Source organism: Gobio gobio, assembly GCF_949357685.1.
Source record: "Gobio gobio genome assembly, chromosome: 22".
NCBI classification, from domain to species: Eukaryota; Metazoa; Chordata; class Actinopteri; order Cypriniformes; family Gobionidae; genus Gobio; species Gobio gobio.
The window spans coordinates 6013798-6031567 of NC_137118.1; the positions used below are offsets into that span (position 1 = coordinate 6013798).

General features: G+C 39.3%; 1 protein-coding gene across 4 annotated transcripts in view; it reads right to left on the minus strand.

Annotated features, from left to right (window-relative positions):
- Positions 1-17770, minus strand: part of dlg2 (discs, large homolog 2) — a 394149-nt gene that overhangs the window by 52600 nt on the left and 323779 nt on the right. Inside the window, exon 15 of one of the 4 annotated variants that reach the window (XM_079804837.1) lies at positions 15052-15096. The exons of 2 other annotated variants lie outside the window; for them this stretch is intronic. In XM_079804837.1, the coding sequence (XP_079660963.1) occupies positions 15052-15096 (45 nt within the window). Of the gene's footprint in view, positions 1-1274; positions 1325-15051; positions 15097-17770 lie in introns of those variants that run through there. One more of the 4 variants, XM_079804839.1, reaches the window with a different exon arrangement.

Consider the following 17770-nt stretch of genomic DNA (forward strand, 5'->3'; position numbering starts at 1 on the left):
AGGTAATCTGGTGCATGGCAGTGTGTTGAGGGTGCTGCACATCTCAGCCCTGTTTCAGCAGAGAACTACATCTGCTCTGCTGCTGCTGAGACCGATGCGCACACACACACACACACACCGTGTGCTGAACATAAGAACTCGGCAATGCCCCAAAGCCCAGCCTGAACACCATTAGACCAACCAGACCAGCACAACAGCCCCAAAAGAGCACCTACTGCACCTGAGCCACATGTTGCAGCTGATTTAGTCTCTATTTCCACTTCCTTTTTCATTCAGTGTCTTTCATTTTATCTTAAGTTTTTAACCCATTTAAGTGGTCTAAACTGCCTTATATAAATAACTAAAATGTTTTAAATGAGCATGAGGGTCTTGAAAGGTTCAGCCGAGGAATAAGGCTGATTTGAGAGCCCGTCTGTCCTTGCAGGAACTTAAAGGTCAAATGACAAGTGAATTTTGTCATTAGGCTGCGGGCTGGAAGAGGAAGATCAAGGACAATTATGATGATGATACAATCAGCGATGTGCAGTAAAAGCACTCACATATCCGCATTCCCTCCCAATGAAATATGCAGGATTTATTCAAATTCAAACTCCCACCTTTGGAAACTAAGCTCTACCTCTTTCTCTGATGGCCTCAATGTTATTTAAAAAAATCAGCGAATCCTCTAAACAATAAAAAAATGACACAAAGAGATGCTTCTTCTCCAGAGAAAAAGACAGAAAGAAAGAGAGAGAGACAGATTAAAGAGTCTCGGAGTGGTGCAAAGCTCAGAAGAAGGATAAAGTAGAGAACCCAAAACAATCCCGCAGTGAGGGACGCACTCATCCCGAACAAATCCATTTAAATGAAAACAGACTGCTGAGCACACAAACCTTCAGGAGATGTTTTTGGGTCCATCAGGAACACAGTTAGAAATATTTCAGAATTTTTTCTATATAAAGATTGAAAGAAGTTAATACCCAGAGAACTGCTTGCCGCTTAAGGCAGGACAATGGCAAAATATATATATATATAAATTCACATCATGCACGCTTTCAAAATAAATGCACTTTTCAAAAGTACAACACACAGATAAGCTCGACTAAACCAAATCAAACCCTGAAGACATGCTTTACAGACGCACACATACACACACACACATGTGCTTGCAAGTATACTCCCACTTAAACAGAAAGGAATCAGCAACAAGGTGGAGAAACTAAGAAGGTGAGGGGCTGGAATAAAGGATGAATGAAAGAATGAATGAATGAAAGAGAATAAAAAGAGAGTCTCACTCTTGAGGATGCTCGCAGACTGCAGCAGCGTGAGAGATTGACCGCTCCCTACACACAAGCAAAGACTGCCACTCTACCACCTCCTCTCCCCTCTCTCTCACACACACGCTCTCCTCCAGATACATTCCGATTGGCTAGATCTCTAGAGTGGGCGGGGTTGAGTGTCTTAGAGCCCCTCCTCCCCCTGAAGAAGTCCAGATCAAAAGCCATGCTGGATTTTCTCTCTTGATGTCGGCTTTGTGTTTTCAATCTGCAGCGTATTAGCCCGCTTAAAGGTAAACAAGCCACAAATCCAGCAAATATTTCAGCTTTAACTGTCCTTCAAAACGTGCGGATTCCACAAGCATATGAAAGGAATTCGTGCACATGAGCAGGAGGCTTGTGAAAAGCAATTGATTTTTAACTGCTGGCCGGGGGTCAGATGAAAAGGTAAATGCAGCAGGATACAGACACATTTACAGTACACAGGTGTGAAGGGAGAGGAAAATAACTCCTCCATAGCTTAGTTTATCTTAATTGAGACAAACAGACATATGATGGATCTACAAAATCACTTTTAAATTGTATTTTAAAAATGTAAATAGTCAAAAAATGACTACATAATTCTTTAAAAAAAAAAAGAAATTAAAGGGGTACTTCAGCGTTGGAAAGATGCATGTGTATTTAAATTTGGGTCATTTATGTAGTAGAAATGTGAAATTATTTTGAAGTTGGTGCCTTCTAGACTGAGAAAAGCCAGAAAATGTTGTATTTTTGGCTCATATGGATGAAAGACAACAACTCCCAGAATGCACTTGCTTCGCTGCCCAACAAGGCCACTCCCAAGCCACGCCTAACGGTTACATCTCTTGCCCACCGCGGCACCGCCCCACCATCGTGTTCATTTTTATAGTAATACAATTATTTAGTTCAGTTGGAGAACAGACTGCAATTAAAAACTGAACTTGTCTGCTCAATACAGCACGAGCCGAACGAGAGTCGCAACACAAACACAGCAGGAGTCAGATTTCATTCATCAGAGAGTGAGGAGATGACAAACCAGATGATCGCGGAAGATTTGGTTTCAAAGCGAAATGCGCCTATTTAAGTGAGTTTGTCATTGTACCGTTTTGTTGTTGTGTTTTCATGAACCCACAATTCAAGCAACCCGCCCCAAATTGGCGCTAATTTTAAACCGAAACTGAAATGAGGACGGACGACCGGCATTCATTCAGTCTAGCTTGTTTTCAGTTCATGCCTATGGAAGCTAGCCTAGAAATCTAGACGCACCCTAGCAGCAGAAAATTTGTTTTGCTGCGAGTGTAGTCTAGCAACAAAGCTCGAATTGGCTTTGGAGCGACTCTGGAAGACTTGGAGTTAAGCTTTTATTTGAGAAAAGAACAAAGAACGGCACTGAAGTCATTCTTAAGAAAGGAAGATGTGTTCAGAGTTTTGCCGACCGGATACGGCGAAAGTATATCAACTAACGTTAGCTCGGCTTCACCTTCTTCTTTGCTCTGGTTGGTTGTAGCGCTATCCAGTTTCGTGCAGAGGGAATTTGAAAGACAACCGTTTATCCCGCCCCTCGGATTGAGCCCTGCCAATGGTGAGTTTCCAGACCCAACATCTTGATGTGGGTCTGGCTTGTCAGGCTATATGGAAGCTTAACTTTCATAGGAATTCATTGAGAACACTCACTTTGCTCCGCACCGCTCCGTTATGAATGTCCGTGCGGCCGTCTATGTCTTATGGTGCTTTCACACTAGCAGTGTTGGTGCGCACCCGGGTTCGGTTGACGTCAGAGTTCGGTACGTTTGGATGATGTGAACGCAGTCCTCCGACCTCAGGTGCGCACCCGCGAACTGTACCAGAGTCCGCTTAAAAAGGGTGGTCCGGGGTACGGTTCATGTGAACGCTGAACTCTTCAGCGTTCTTTAGAGCATTTGCAGAACATTCGCGGCAGAAAGACGCAAGTGCTATTACGTACTGAAGCTTTGGAAACAAAACCAACAGTTAAAAAAACAAAACAAAAAAAACTTTGCCGCCTTCACGCTCGTCGCTGTCGTTACTAAGCAACCGGGTAAACAGCTGCTGCTTTGATGACGTGAACGCACCCCAGTTCAGACCCAAATAAGGGGTAGGGGGAGGGGGGAGCAATCGAATTCAGGTTCGGTCCAGGCAATCGAACCAAGTGTAAAAGCACCCTTACATTCTGTGAGTGAGATCCCATCCCACCCCCTAGCTCCTACTACTGGCTGTAGTCTCTAGCCTCTGGCCAAAAAAGCCTCCGATGGCTTTTGTCCAGACATAAAATACATAAATCTCTCGTCTCAGGGGGATATGCGATCATTTGATTACACTACCGGGTTTCTACTGATACAAAGCTTAATGCTAAATCGCTGAAGTAACCCTTTAATACTTTTATTCAGAAAGGATGAATTCAATTGATCAGAAGTGACAACTGAAGCTCACCAAGACTGCATGTATTTTCTCCAACGCCATCTCATGACCAATTCGTACGTATTTTACGAGGTGGCTAGACATGTGCCGGTAAACGGTAATACGATATACCGCAATAATGAACATGCACAATATTGTTATCGTGGGCACTTCAAAATACCGTGAATAATTATTTATTACGAATTATTCAGATTTTTAGAATGAATTTTAAGAATACTTTACTCATCAACCGTTTAAAATGAAAAACACGTCAAAGAGGAACGCGCACTGATGTAAATAGACCGTGCATGAGCCGAGCACATGGCGGAATGAGGAGACACGCTGAAGTGCACATTCATTCTTCGACAGCAGAGGGCGCTGACGGAACAGCAGAAATGCAGCCGTTTCCCCAGTAATCACATAACCTAATACATAATACTTAAAGACTTAAGGCTTTTCATTTTCAAACTTGCATTTTATATTTTAATCTGGACTAAATTACATGCCCTAGATATTGTTTGAATATGTTCTGACTGTTGTTCAATCACACACTTTACAAGGCTCCAGTATTTAACATTAGTTCCTTCATTAACAAACAGACAATGAAAAATACTTCTAAAGCATGTATTAATCTTAGTTAAATGTACATTTCAGCATACCTATTGTTCTTTATAATTCTTTAGCACTTTAATCTGTTTTAAATATTTGTTTACTTTATACATTTTTGTGTATTGCTTTATTGTATTTAAATGTTTGGTTCTTTTGTTATAAGTAAGTGATTTAACCTTTTATAGTATGACAACACTTTTTTTGCAACTTATTTCAATATCGTGATAATACCGTATACCGTGATAAAAGCTTCAGCAATTAATCGCAACATGAAAATTTGATACCGGCACATGCCTAGAGGTGGCTAATTTGTACGACCTCACTTGGACGAATTTGTAAGTTTTGTTTAAACTCCAGTGACGGGTAGCTTTTAGGGCGGGTTTGAGGTAGTTCATTCATACGAATTCATACGTACGATATAGCAAAAATATCGAGTGAGGTCGTACAAATTCGTACGGATTAGCCACCTCGTAAAATATGCGCAAATTGCCGTGAGATTGGGTTGATTTTCTCAGCTATAATTAATATGTAATATAATTTTTTATTGTAGTTTTTTTTTCTCAGGAGTAAGCAGATCTAAGCAAAAGCCTCATTCAATCTCATTACTTTCAAGGAAATGTCCTTTTTTTCTTTTTTAATGTGGACTAAATCTAAATCTCTGAGCTATAACTCCATGTTCGAAATCAGATTGTACTGTAATTCCCCAAAATTGCACCTTTCCCTGAAAAGCAGCAAGAATCTGCTGCACAGAGAACCTTCTATACAGATGAAAAGATTTCTACCTCTGCCTGTCACATTTCAAGCTGAGAAATTCGAGGAAGATTACAGGCTGTTTGGGATGATGGATTAGCGCATGTCCAGAGACAGAGATAAGAAACTGTACAGCAGATGGAAATTCAGAGCTCTGATATAATCAAACGAGTTCATTCAAAACATGTCTTGATTCTGCGCATATGTTCCATTATGAGCGTTGGCTTTATATTAGGGTGCATGCAGTCGGACACTTCCAGGCTGACAGACGCCCTTGCACATCACTCATACACACACACAGACACACACTTGTGTCAGTCTGGAGCGAGGTGCTTTCGGTTAATAGAGGACAGCTTGTGTAGTCTCATTAGCTGCTGTGCAGTGACTCCAACATGCCAAATACAGCTCCACCCGCAGCAGGGGAAAAGAGCATCACTGCGCCAGCAGGTACAATCACAATGTGTGAGCTGCAGAACTGGCAGTGTGACATTTCAGGGAAGTAGAGACTGTAAATTAAGCCAACATCATGAGTAATATGTCAGCACACAAGTGTGCACAAGCTTTTAGCTCAAATAATTCTACTGTATCTACAGACTGCAGAGCTGAGATAGGAAGAAGACAATGGTGAGTGATGCTTGTAATGATGGCAGTCTGACATTTTGTAAGCATTGTCAATACTGTAGAGATGTATAAATCACTGACTGCTCACACAGAAGCCTTTTTTAAACCAAGCAGCTTTTTTGTGGGTCAGTGCGGCAATTTCGCATGACTTGAACATGAACAAAATCTGCATGGTGAACTTCCGATTCAAAGTTTTCAGTCACATGACGGCGCGGAGACCTGGAGGGCAAAATATATGAATGTGAATTCATATGAACGGCTAAATGGTTAAAAGGATAGTTCACCCAAACAAACTTTTGGAATTTTTCAGTTTTGGAAAATACAAGTTGTTCCAAAACTGAATGAATTTCTTTCTTCTGCTGAACACAAAAGAAGAACAGTTGATGGACCCCATTGACTTCCATAGTATTTTTTCCCCTACTATAGAGACAGAGCGCATTTAGGCCACGCCCACACCGGGGGTGAAAACAAACCAACGCTCTCCATTGGCTTTGTATCGCATGAAGCGGCCTCTTTGTCATTTCTGACTTATAACAAAAAACAGAACAATATCTAAAAGCTGATATGTGACAAGGTGTACAGCAAACAAGCTAAAAAACCCAGAAGTACGTTTTTATAAGCGGTCGACCCAAAAAAACGAGCGTTTAAGGAGACAAAAGTGCCAAATGTCAGTTTTATATATTATATTTCCTGTCGCTGATTACGTTCCCCTCTAGTGGGCGTAGTTCTCATTGTAATATAACATGTTGCGCTCTGTCTCAATTGACTGTATCCCCTTTTGTGTTCTTTAACACTCGTTTTTTGGGTCAACAGCTTATAAAAACTTCTGGGTTTTTGGTTCTGGGTTGTTTAGCTTGTCACATATCAGCTTTTAGACATTGTTCTGTTTTTTGTTATAAGTCAAAAATGACAAGGAGGCTGCTTCACGCAATACAAAGTCAATGGAGACGGTTTGATTGCTGGTGGGCGTGGTCTTCAGATTATGACGCGTGTCGCTCTGTCTCAATGGAAGTCAGTAGGGTCCATTAACTGTTTGATTGCCAACATTCTTCAAAATATCTTCTTTTGTGTTCAGCAGAAGAAAGAAATTCATGCAAGTTTGGAACAACTGATGTAAATGTTGACAATTTAAATTTTTGGATGAACTATCCCTTTAAAAGGCCTTCTGAAGCGAATCGATGGGTTTGTGTAAGCAAAATATACATATCTAAAACTTTATAAGTAAAATATATAGCTTCCGGCGGACCGCCTTCCGCTTTCAACTCACGCTTACCCGTACGTCTGTCGCCATCATCGCACCAGTTCCACCAGAAGCTATATATTTTACTGTATAACGCGTTAAATATGAATATTTTTCTTATAAAAACCCATCGGTTAACTTCAGAAGGCCTTTATTAACTCCCCGGAGCAACACCGTGTGGATTACATTTATGATGGATAGATACACTTTTTTGGGCTTCAAATTGTGGACTGCCATTACAATGCTTGGAAGAGCCAGGACATTTTTTAATATAACTCCGATTTAATTCGTCTGAAAGAAGAATGTCATATACACCTAGGACGGCTTGAGGGTGAATAAATCATGGGCTAATTTTCATTTTTGGGTGAACTATCCCTTTAAGCGCTTTATAATGATTTTCTGTGGAAAAATGCTTAACAAGAAACTGTGCATTGCATTTATATTCTGTGTTCATCTACTTGGCTGAACATAGCATGCATCATCAATTAGGTGTATATTGAATTCGGTCTTTTAATATCACTGTCTTAGTACAAACCTGGTAAAAAAACAACAACTGGCAGGCAATGGAGGAAAGCCCTCCAGGTGGGCATTTTGCCGAGCACCCGTAAAGGTGACCGTACCTTAAGAGTGATAGAGTGCTATGAAGGTGTGGTTTACACAGACACAAGTGAGTTTGTGTGTAAACAGCGGTCATGTATGTTTGAATGCAGAGACTGTGTGTCCTCCTGAGAATCTGCCAATATAGAAGCTCAGCCAACGAAACTCAGCCGCAGGATATCTGGAATCAGGGCCAAGCAGTGGCTAAACGCTGGCAAAAGTCCACCTCACAGCCCATTACAGAAATATATACTCGCAAAACAATCCAAAGGGAGTTTGGAAAACCAGTCCAAAACCAAAAAGAACATTTAAAATGAGACTTTTGTATTTTCTGAAGCTTACCCGCGCAAAACAATGAAAGGGTGTTCTGGGTGGATGCCAAGACATTGCTATGTGACTGTTAGGATGTTCTGGGTGTTTTTATGATATTTTGGTCTCTATTTATGGCTTGGGTTCCTCCTTCCAAGTGTTTAGGATACGTTTTCTCGCTTGCCAGGTGAAAATTGTAAGTCTGATTACTTAGAAATGACGTACTGCTGCACAATTTGATGTATAATTCATGCCCGAGACGAGTTACGCACTGAAGATAATGGACATCGCCATAAAATAACCAACAACACAATTAAAACTATTCCTCACAGGAGAGATACCTTAAAAATGCTTCTAAGAAGGTTAAACTAATTATTTTTTGTACAGTTCATGCAAGACAAAACAGCCAGGATATGATTATAAATATTATAAATCATGTTCAGGCACAAAGTTGCCCTTTAAATTAGTAGCACCACAAAACTTGAATGTATTACAACCTGCCAGAACAATAAAACACTAGCTATGTGGAAGATTCAATCTCTGTGGAAGTTCTTCAGATGTTTGGGCTTCATTAGAAAGAATGAGATGGAAGAGAGCAGAGGTTAGTCATAAATCAGACGAGACACACAATATGGCAGTAAAATACTCATTCATAGAGCTCTGGCTATTCAGCTCAATGATTAATGGCCTGTTAGCTGCACACTGCATTCTCTTTCACACACAAACGTTAGATATTAGGATTTTTGATGGAAACCAGCTTTATCAGAGTGACGTTACATTTATGCAGACAACTGATTTCATTAATAGTTTTACTATACATTCTCTGTGATAAGATATGTAGGGTATAGGCTACCTTTTTTGAAATCATGTTATTAAACTATAAACAAATGTTAACTATTATTCTGTTAAAATATAATTCTGTTTGGATGTCTCCAAAGGTACAAATTATTCATATTTCATATAGATTTATTATTATATTATTATCTATTTTCTATAATATAGTATTAATAATATTATCATTGGGAGTCTATGGCAGCCCATAGAACCGTTTGTGGGAAAGTTGTAACGGCTGGACATTCTGATAGAGGACAGTCCCAACATTAAAGGTGCATTATGTAAAACATTTTTAGTAAAATATCCAAAAACCACTAGGCCAGTGTTATATATTTTGTTCAGTTGAGCACTTACAATATCCCAAATGTTCCCAACTATTTGTAAATCGTGAGAAAATTGCTATTTTACCCAAGGAACCGGGACTTATGAGGGAGTCGCCTGTTAATGGCGTCATATCTGCGTTCCCCTCGGTTTCCGGTTTTATTTTGCAGAAACGCTTTACTCTTACTACAGTGTGAACAAGTGTCATAGCAGCCGCAGAGAGAACGCACAGAGTAACGTCATAGCATCATTTTCAACACACTCAGATGTGTCTAATATGATAAACAGAGCTGCGTTACTTCATACTAATGGCCGGAAAAGCGGAAATGGCGCCGCGACTATGTCCCACCGGCGACTATGTCCCACCGGCGACTATGCCATAATAAAGGACCCGCTGCTCGCAAGGCTTGTGTTACGCTCTTCTTATTAACAATTGCTCCTGCTTCATACTACAGTAACGTTAATAATCACATCCATGAACATGATTTCTGCCCGAGTCCTGTCCCGATTCTTTTCCACCAGCTGTGAGGTGAAGACCATATGTCCCAAGATTCTGCGCTCAAACTTGACGTCATCAAACTACGCCTTTGTTTTGAATAGGCGACCTCTAGTGGACGGAAAAGTTACATAGTGCAGGTTTAAATACAACAGTTTTGGTCTCTCTATCTCAGGGTTTCTCAACCCTGGTCCTCGAGGCCCACTGTCCTACAGAGTTTAGCTCCAACCCTGATCTAACTCACCTGCCTGTAATCCTGAAGAGCTTAATTAGCTGGTTCAGGTGTGTTTGATTAGGGTTGGAGCTAAACTCTGCAGGACTGTGGGCCTCGAGGACCAGGGTTGAGAACCCCTGCTCTAACTCATTCCCTCTAGCGCCACCACCTATCCAAAGTTTCACTCATATTTATGCTAATAACTTTTGAACCATATGCCTAGCAACAAAATTCTTTTTTCCTCTGATTCCTGAGCTTTGCACCCCATGAAGTCATTTTCAGTCATGAAAATTTTCTTTTTTTAACTCGAAAGCCGAAACTCCTTAGAACTCGAACCAAACCATCTTCAGACCATGCCGACAAAAAGTTATCCGTACAACCGTTCGCAAACAACGCGCAAACACATTTTACGTAGCGGTTGCGAAAATACACTTAAGGCTATATCTCCACAATGCTTTATCATATTCAGACCAAATTTGGAACATGTGGTCACAAGCATGACCTGAGGCAACATGCAGCAATTCGGCACAGCGACACCTACTGGTCCGGAGATACGAAAAATGGCTATTTTTGCTTATAATTTCTGATGGGTTTGTCAAAAAAATCATAAATATTGTCTTGTTAGATTCGGGGTGACATGCCGAGTCGAATGATATCCAATTTTTAAATTTTGGCTGTCGGCCAATTTGAATTTTGTGCTAAAATGCTAGATTTTAAGAACGCATGAACGGATTGTATAATTTCTGTCTGTCTGTCTATTTATCTATCTTAAATTAAACATAATTTTTGTCCCCATTGTTCCCCATTCTAAGAAAATTTAGTGTGGTTTATAAAACAAGATATGCTTAAAAAGAATTTGCTAATAGGCTAGGAATAATATACTTAATTCAAGATACATTCTCTGAAAACATTAATAATTGTATTGGGAAAACATACTGACTTGAGAAAAATGTTTTTTTTTGGAGTGAATCTCTAATTTGCTTTATATTAAAACAACAGAAGTCAATGTCCTAATCTAGACAGCTAGGTAAATGTGTGTGTGCGTGTGTGTCCAGAGATCCCTCAGGTGTTCTTGGCCCATCATTGGCTGTCTGTTGAGTTTAGTGCATGCACACTGTCAGTATATCCCAAAAAGTGGCCTCAATCCTGTCTCCCAGAATGCCACAGACACAAACACAAATGAAAATGTCAGGTCTGAAAAACCTTTTCAAGCCCTATTGTTCTCTGCTTTTCAAAATGCCAGCTAAAGACTGCAGTGTGTTCTGAGAGGATGTCTATGATCAGTCGGCTAGCACTGAGGGACAGCCATTAAAGTATTTTTTGTAGTGATGGTGCTAAAAGCTACACACAAAATCCCACAATCCATTCAGTCTGTGTCAGTCAGAATGTGGATCTGTGTGTGAGTTTCAGTAACCTATTAGAACACTCTGACCTGAAATTACCAAGGTGCAGGAAATGTTTGCTGTACCTGAGGGCACTTTGATAAAATCACATGTAATTATGTTTCCCAGCGATGGTACACAAGCTAGCTGCTGTCTGACCACGCTTAAATGATCTGCCTACCATCTCTCTACCAGTTTTGTCTAATTTTATGGAGGATACATTCTGTAACCCTTGTATCTGAGGTCATATATATAAAAAAAATCCAAAATTGTATTGCAGCTAAAATAAAAATACATATAAAATATAAAAAATCCAATATTTTTTTTAATAAAACCAAGCTATAAAATGTTAAATAAAAGTCTAAAAAAATAAAAAAATCCAACACATTCAATAATGTCCCCTGACCAGTACATAGATTCCCAAATAAGTTATTTTCCTCCTGCAAGAGCAATTCAGGCTTAGATTATAGTCATTTTAGGGCTTATCCAAGCAAACGTTTCTGCAATAAGAGTCTACTTCATGTTTTGATTTGACAGACTAAGAACCTCAATCTCAGCTTGACTATGATTTTGCTTGATTATCAATCCATCTTCAGTATTCTTGGAATTGAATGTTTCAGCGAGGATGTCGAATTGCAATGGCTCGGGGAGTTGTTGATGAAAAGGACCCTTGGAAAGCCCATCTCAGCAGTCCCACAACACCCCTGCAGAAAGTGCAAGCTCGCATTTACCTCTGCACCTTAATGAGCACTACCTCCCCGGAATCGATCCCAAGAGCATCAGGGGAATTGGATTGAGCTACGGAGAAAAGATCAGCCTCGTTGGAACCACGGCTCTATGACTAAATAATCATAATGCTGACTATCTAGAACTTGTGAAAGCTTGCCTCCAAAACTTATTGTGAGAGCCCACGAAACGTCTATACTAAACAGTTTTGCTTAGTGGGTGCACGGCTATATTGCAAACAGAGGAAAACGCCATTAGAATTAAATATTAATGGCAAGAGAATCAATTTTTGTTGATTCACAATACCCCAAACAAAAGCTTTGTCGGCAAAAGATCAACATTATCGCACTCAGCCAAAATGCAAGGGGAGTCAAAAGTCGTTGGGACAAGTACGCTGCTCTAGAAACCTCTGATGACTGTCTCTTGCTGCCATTTGAATAAAAAAGCATCCTAACCTCCTCCATCTGCTAAAGTAGTCCTCAAGTCCTTATTAATGAATGGGGAATCCTATGCACTTGCCAAACTGATTGCCCCAGAGCACTTCCGCCCCTCTAAGCTCTTGGCAGACAGAGATCGTCACCTTAACTATGTCTCTCCTATAGGACCTCATTCAGTGATATATGCTGGATGGGTGTCAGATGCTAGAATGTCATTAGCCAGACTCAGAAGGACAGGAATCTTAACACGAATAATGTATCATCAGTCTTCAGTATGAATATAGTTGGCGTCTGATGTCTTAAAGTGAAATAATATAAATGCAGTATTATCTGAGAAAGATGTTTTATTCCTAAAATAGAACATCACGTGTCAGTGATTTGCCGTGTGTTTATTATTTTGAATGTAACAGCGTTACTTCTCATTGAATAATACATGCATGAATACATACCTTGGCCCCAAAAAGTATCTAGACAATAAAGTCACACTTAAAAATAAACATTATTGCATTAAATACAAAATAGCTGCACCTGAAAATGTCGTTTTTTTAATACATTCTTTCATTTTTAAGTGTGGCGTCATTGTCCGAATACTTTTGGGGCCACAGTTGTGTTACAATTGATAGAATAGATTGAATCTGAATATGAACTAATATGCAGAAACATATTAGTTTAGAAAACTGCCATAGTAGTTTGTGTTTGTGCTAACATGCTGGCATTCTGTGAGCATGATCTATGTGTGTTGTGGAAAGGATGTGGCTTCAGCAGGGGGCAGCAGGTAGTTCGGGAGAGGAAAAGGTCAAAGGAGGAAGAGGAGGAGAGGAGCGGAGACAGTGAGCAGAGCAGTAAACAAGCATGGCTGCTGACCCTGAGCTATTCATTTACATTCTGGTAAAGCCCATTTAACTTACTGTAAAAGACCCAATTTTGTGGCTTTAAAGGGATAGTTCACCCAAAAATGAAAATTAGCCCATGATTTACTCACCCTCAAGTCATCCTAGGTGTGTATGACATTCTTTCAGACGAATAAAATCTGAGTTATATTAAAAAAGTTCTGGCTCTTCCGAGCTTTATAATAGCAGTAATAGTTGCTCTGTTTTTGAAGTTCATAAAAACTGCACCTGTCCGTCGAATAACGTGCTCCACGCGGCTCTGGGGTGTTAATAAAGGCCTTCTGAAGCGAATCGATGCGTTTGTGTAAGAAAAATATCCATATTTAAAACTTTATCAAGTAAAGTTCCAGCCGATCGCCTTCCATGGAAAAGTGTTGAAAGTGCCTTCTCGCAATTCAAGATAAGTACACAACGTCTGACGGGCATACCCGGTAACGTAAGCCTTAGATCGGCAGAGGCACTTTCAACACTTTTTCCATAAATTGAATACGGAAGGCGGTTGGCCGAAACTTTCCTTTATAAAGTTTTAAATATGGATATTTTTCTTACATAAACGCATCGATTCGCTTCAGAAGGCCTTTATTAACACCCCGGAGCCGTGTGGAGCACATTATTTGACGGACAGATGCATTTTTTATGGACTTCAAAAACAGAGCAACTATTACTGCTATAATAATGCTTGGATTAGCCAGAACTTTTTAAATATAACTCAGATTGTATTCGTCTGAAAGAAGAATGTCATATACACCTAGGATGACTTGAGGGTGAGAAAATCATGGGCTAATTCTCATTTTTGGGTGAACTATCCCTTTAAAGGGATAGTTCACTCAAAAATGAAAATTCTGTCATCATTTAGTCACCCTCAAGTTGTTTCAAACCTGTATGAGTTTCTTTGTTTTGATGAACACAAAAGAAGATATTTAGAAGAATGTTTGTAACCAAGTAGAGAGAGCAAATATTGACTACTGTAGTATTTTTTGTCCCTACTATGGTAGTCAATGGTTGCTCTCTCTGCTTGTTTACAAAGATTTTTCTAAATATCTTCTTTTGTGTTCATCAAAACAAAGAAACTCATAAAGGTTTGAAACAACTTGAGGGTGAGTAAATGATGACAGAATTTTCATTTTTGGGTGAACTATCCCTTTAAGTCCATGTGTGTCCATGTGTTTTGCATACATATATGAATTTGTCAATTTGTCAACACTGAAATAAAATAAAACAGTGCTACTACATCTTCTAGTAACTGTGTAAAATAATAACACTCAGTGTTTCGTATTGAATTGTGTAATTCATATGAATCAGCCCCTTCTTTCAGCTTGGTTATAATCACTAAACATCGGTCCAAAAATTGTAACATTATAAAAGTCTTTACTATTTGAAAAATGCTTTCTATTCATCAGGGAATCATAAAATGAAAATCTAAATCAAAATAAATGCTACAAATAAATCTATCATGTTTCCACAAACATTTTAAAATGTCTGCATCTCAGTATTAATATCTAGATTGTGTATGTACTGTATAGCAGCCGTCTGTGTTGGACGAGCGGGTTAGAGCCAAGAACAAACACAACAGGAGCCGAGGAGTTTATCAAGTGAGGCAGCAGGCAGGGAGAACACAGGATGCACACAGGATTATCAGGAGAGCAAGGTCTCTCTCTGTCCCTTCCCCTGAATGAGAGGCCCATGGTCAGAGCCGCCACTGGGGCAAGAATGAGACCACGTTCCTCAGCCAGACTGCAGAGAGTTAGACAGAACCTGAGCTCTGAACCCAGACCGTCAGATCTAGGAGTTCCCAAAGCCTCACGGGAAGGCAAAACAAAGGAACCGTAAAATCTGCAGTTCTAGCGGTCGAGTCTTTAGTTGCGGTCTAGCTCTGTGCAGTCTGTCTGCGTGGTACTGCTTTTGACCCAGGTGCTGATCACATGGCACAAACCTGCAGTTGGAGGCGGGGCCCGGCGTGGGGAGCACAGGGCAAGTTCTGACGGGTGAAAAAAGAGAGGACATATCAGTACACACCTGACCACACTGCCACTCTGTCTCTCTCACCTTATCACAGACTGTATGAGCACACACCTGTAGCTCATGCTATGCACACCTCATACACCAATTCCTATCAAGGGAAATATGATAACTTGAATTTTGTATAGCCACAATTTAAAGGTGAAATGTGTCATTTCTGGTTCCTATCGTGACAGCAACTGGAATTGGGAAAAATTCGCTGCAGGAATGAATCCTAAAACCAGAGCGTTTTTGCACTTTAAGTTCCAACGTCCCAAAGTCAACGAGTTTTTTTATTTATTTGTTTTTTTGGTTAAATGACTGAAATAACGTCTGTGCTTAACAAAGATCAAAATATTTTCACATTTAAGGTAGTTGTTAAAGGGATAGTTCACCCAAAAATGAAAATGAGCCCATGATTTACCCCCCCTCAAGCCATACTAGGTGTATATGACATTCTTCTTTCAGACAAACACAATCAGAGTTATATTAAAAAAGTCCTGGCTCTTCCAAGCTTTATAATGGCAGTGAATGTTGCTCTTTTTGAAGTCCATAAAAGCTATAATTTACTTTATAAAGTTTTAAATATGGATATTTTCCTTACACAAACGCATCACTTCGCTTCAGAAGGCCTTTATTAACCCCCCGGAGCTGTGTGGAGCAGTTATATGATGGATAGATGCACTTTTATGGACTTCATAAACAGAGCAACATTCACTGCCATAATAAAGCTTGGAAGAGCCAGGACATTTTTTATTATAATTCCAATTCACCCTTTTCAGCAAGTTTGATTGACAGGCGATCTGACCAATCACATCCCGTTTTGTCCGACAAAGCAGTCAGGAGAGTTAGTAGATTAACGTCGGTGGACTTGAACTTGGAAAAACGGTGTGTACTGACGTCTTTCAATGGTCTTTTAGAGTTCATTCATGTTTATTTCTAGCTTATCAATGAACTAGAAGGAAGAGATAATCAGTTCACGAGCAGCTTTATCTGCGGAGCTACAGCGATCACGGCACATTAAAGAGCCACAAAACGCTATTTATTGTTTAAATTTCTTTGAAAAAAGAAAGTTGAGACTTTGTTTCCAATCAAAAGTAACTTGCTCTGTCCTGTCTGTCGGCGTTTTTGTCAGTGTCCTCTTTGCTCCGTGGTGTATTTTCTCTGCGTGAGAACGTGTGTGTGGTGTGAGAGCGCCATGGCTTGTCGGACATAGCAACAGTAACTAAAGGGGGCGGGTCTTTGCGTACAGTCAATTGTGTTCGTCTGAAAGAAGAATGTCATACACACCTAGGATGAGTTGAGGGTGAGTAAATCTTGGGCTAATTTTCATTTTTGGGTGAACTAACCCTTTAATAAGTGGCTAAATGGGACTGGGACAATATTAAACGTCATCACACAGGAAAACTACTTGTCCACTTTTATTCGTGCTCTTGCAAACTATTCTAGCTTAAAAAAGTAAATTATTTCCAACTTAGTGACAAAAAAACCCAGAGCATTTTTGCAAGTGAACATAACGTTTCTAAGGGGAACGCAAATGTTTTGCAAAAGAACACAAAAGCACTGAAATATAATTTTCCTCCCGTCTCAATTCTGTTTTTCACCACCATGTCCCTTTAGTCTCTGTATGTTTCAGTTGGCCTCTGCTGGTTGATAACACAACTACAGTACACCATCTGCTTCTACAAAGCATTTTCGGTAACATTTTACAATAAGGTTTATTAGTTAACATTAGTTAACTACATTAGTTAATATGAACTAATAATGAACTGCACTTATAAAGCATTTATTTATCTTTTTTTATTATTATTATTTATTCATTTACTAATGCATATTAAAATCTTGGTAACATTAGTTAATGCACTGTGAACTAATAACATGAACAAACCATGAACAGCTGGATTTTTATTAACTAAAGTTAACAAAGATTAACTAATGCTGAACAGAGGTGTTGTTCATGGTTAGTTCATGTTAACTAATACATTAACTAATGTTAACTAATACAACCTAATTATGTAGTGTTACCGCATTTTTTCTATTAATATTTGTTCAAATTAGTATATAGTTAGAAAAAATGATATATTCTTTAAAAAAAATATGTGCAAGTAACATAAATAACACTAATATTTAATCTTTTATAATGGAGGTTTTTGTGTTTGAGTCTTTTTTGGAAGAGTGAAAACTTACACTACTGTTCAAAAGTTTGAGTTGGTAAGCTTTTTTATGTTTTTAAAAAAGTCTCTTATGCTCATCAAGGCTGCATTTCTTTGATCAAAAATACAGTAAAAACAGTATTATTGTGATATTTAATTACAATTGAATAACTGTAATTTAATTTAATGTGAATTTCAGTGTTGCATGGTCCTTCATAAATAATCATTATAATAAGCTGATTTGGTGCTCAAAAACATTTCTTATTATCTCAGTTGAAATCGGTTGTGTTGTTTTTTATATTTTTGTGGATAGCGTGAAAACATTTTTAGTGGAATTTGTGAGCCCTACAAAGGTTTTAGTTTCGTAGTTGTCTAAGCACATTGAACGAGCATTAAATAAAGTATTGTCACATCGAACAAAACAACACACTTCACCTTTAAGTAAGATAAGCCAGTGAACACATTCTCAGATCCGAGACTACGGTGATGCATCCGACCCCA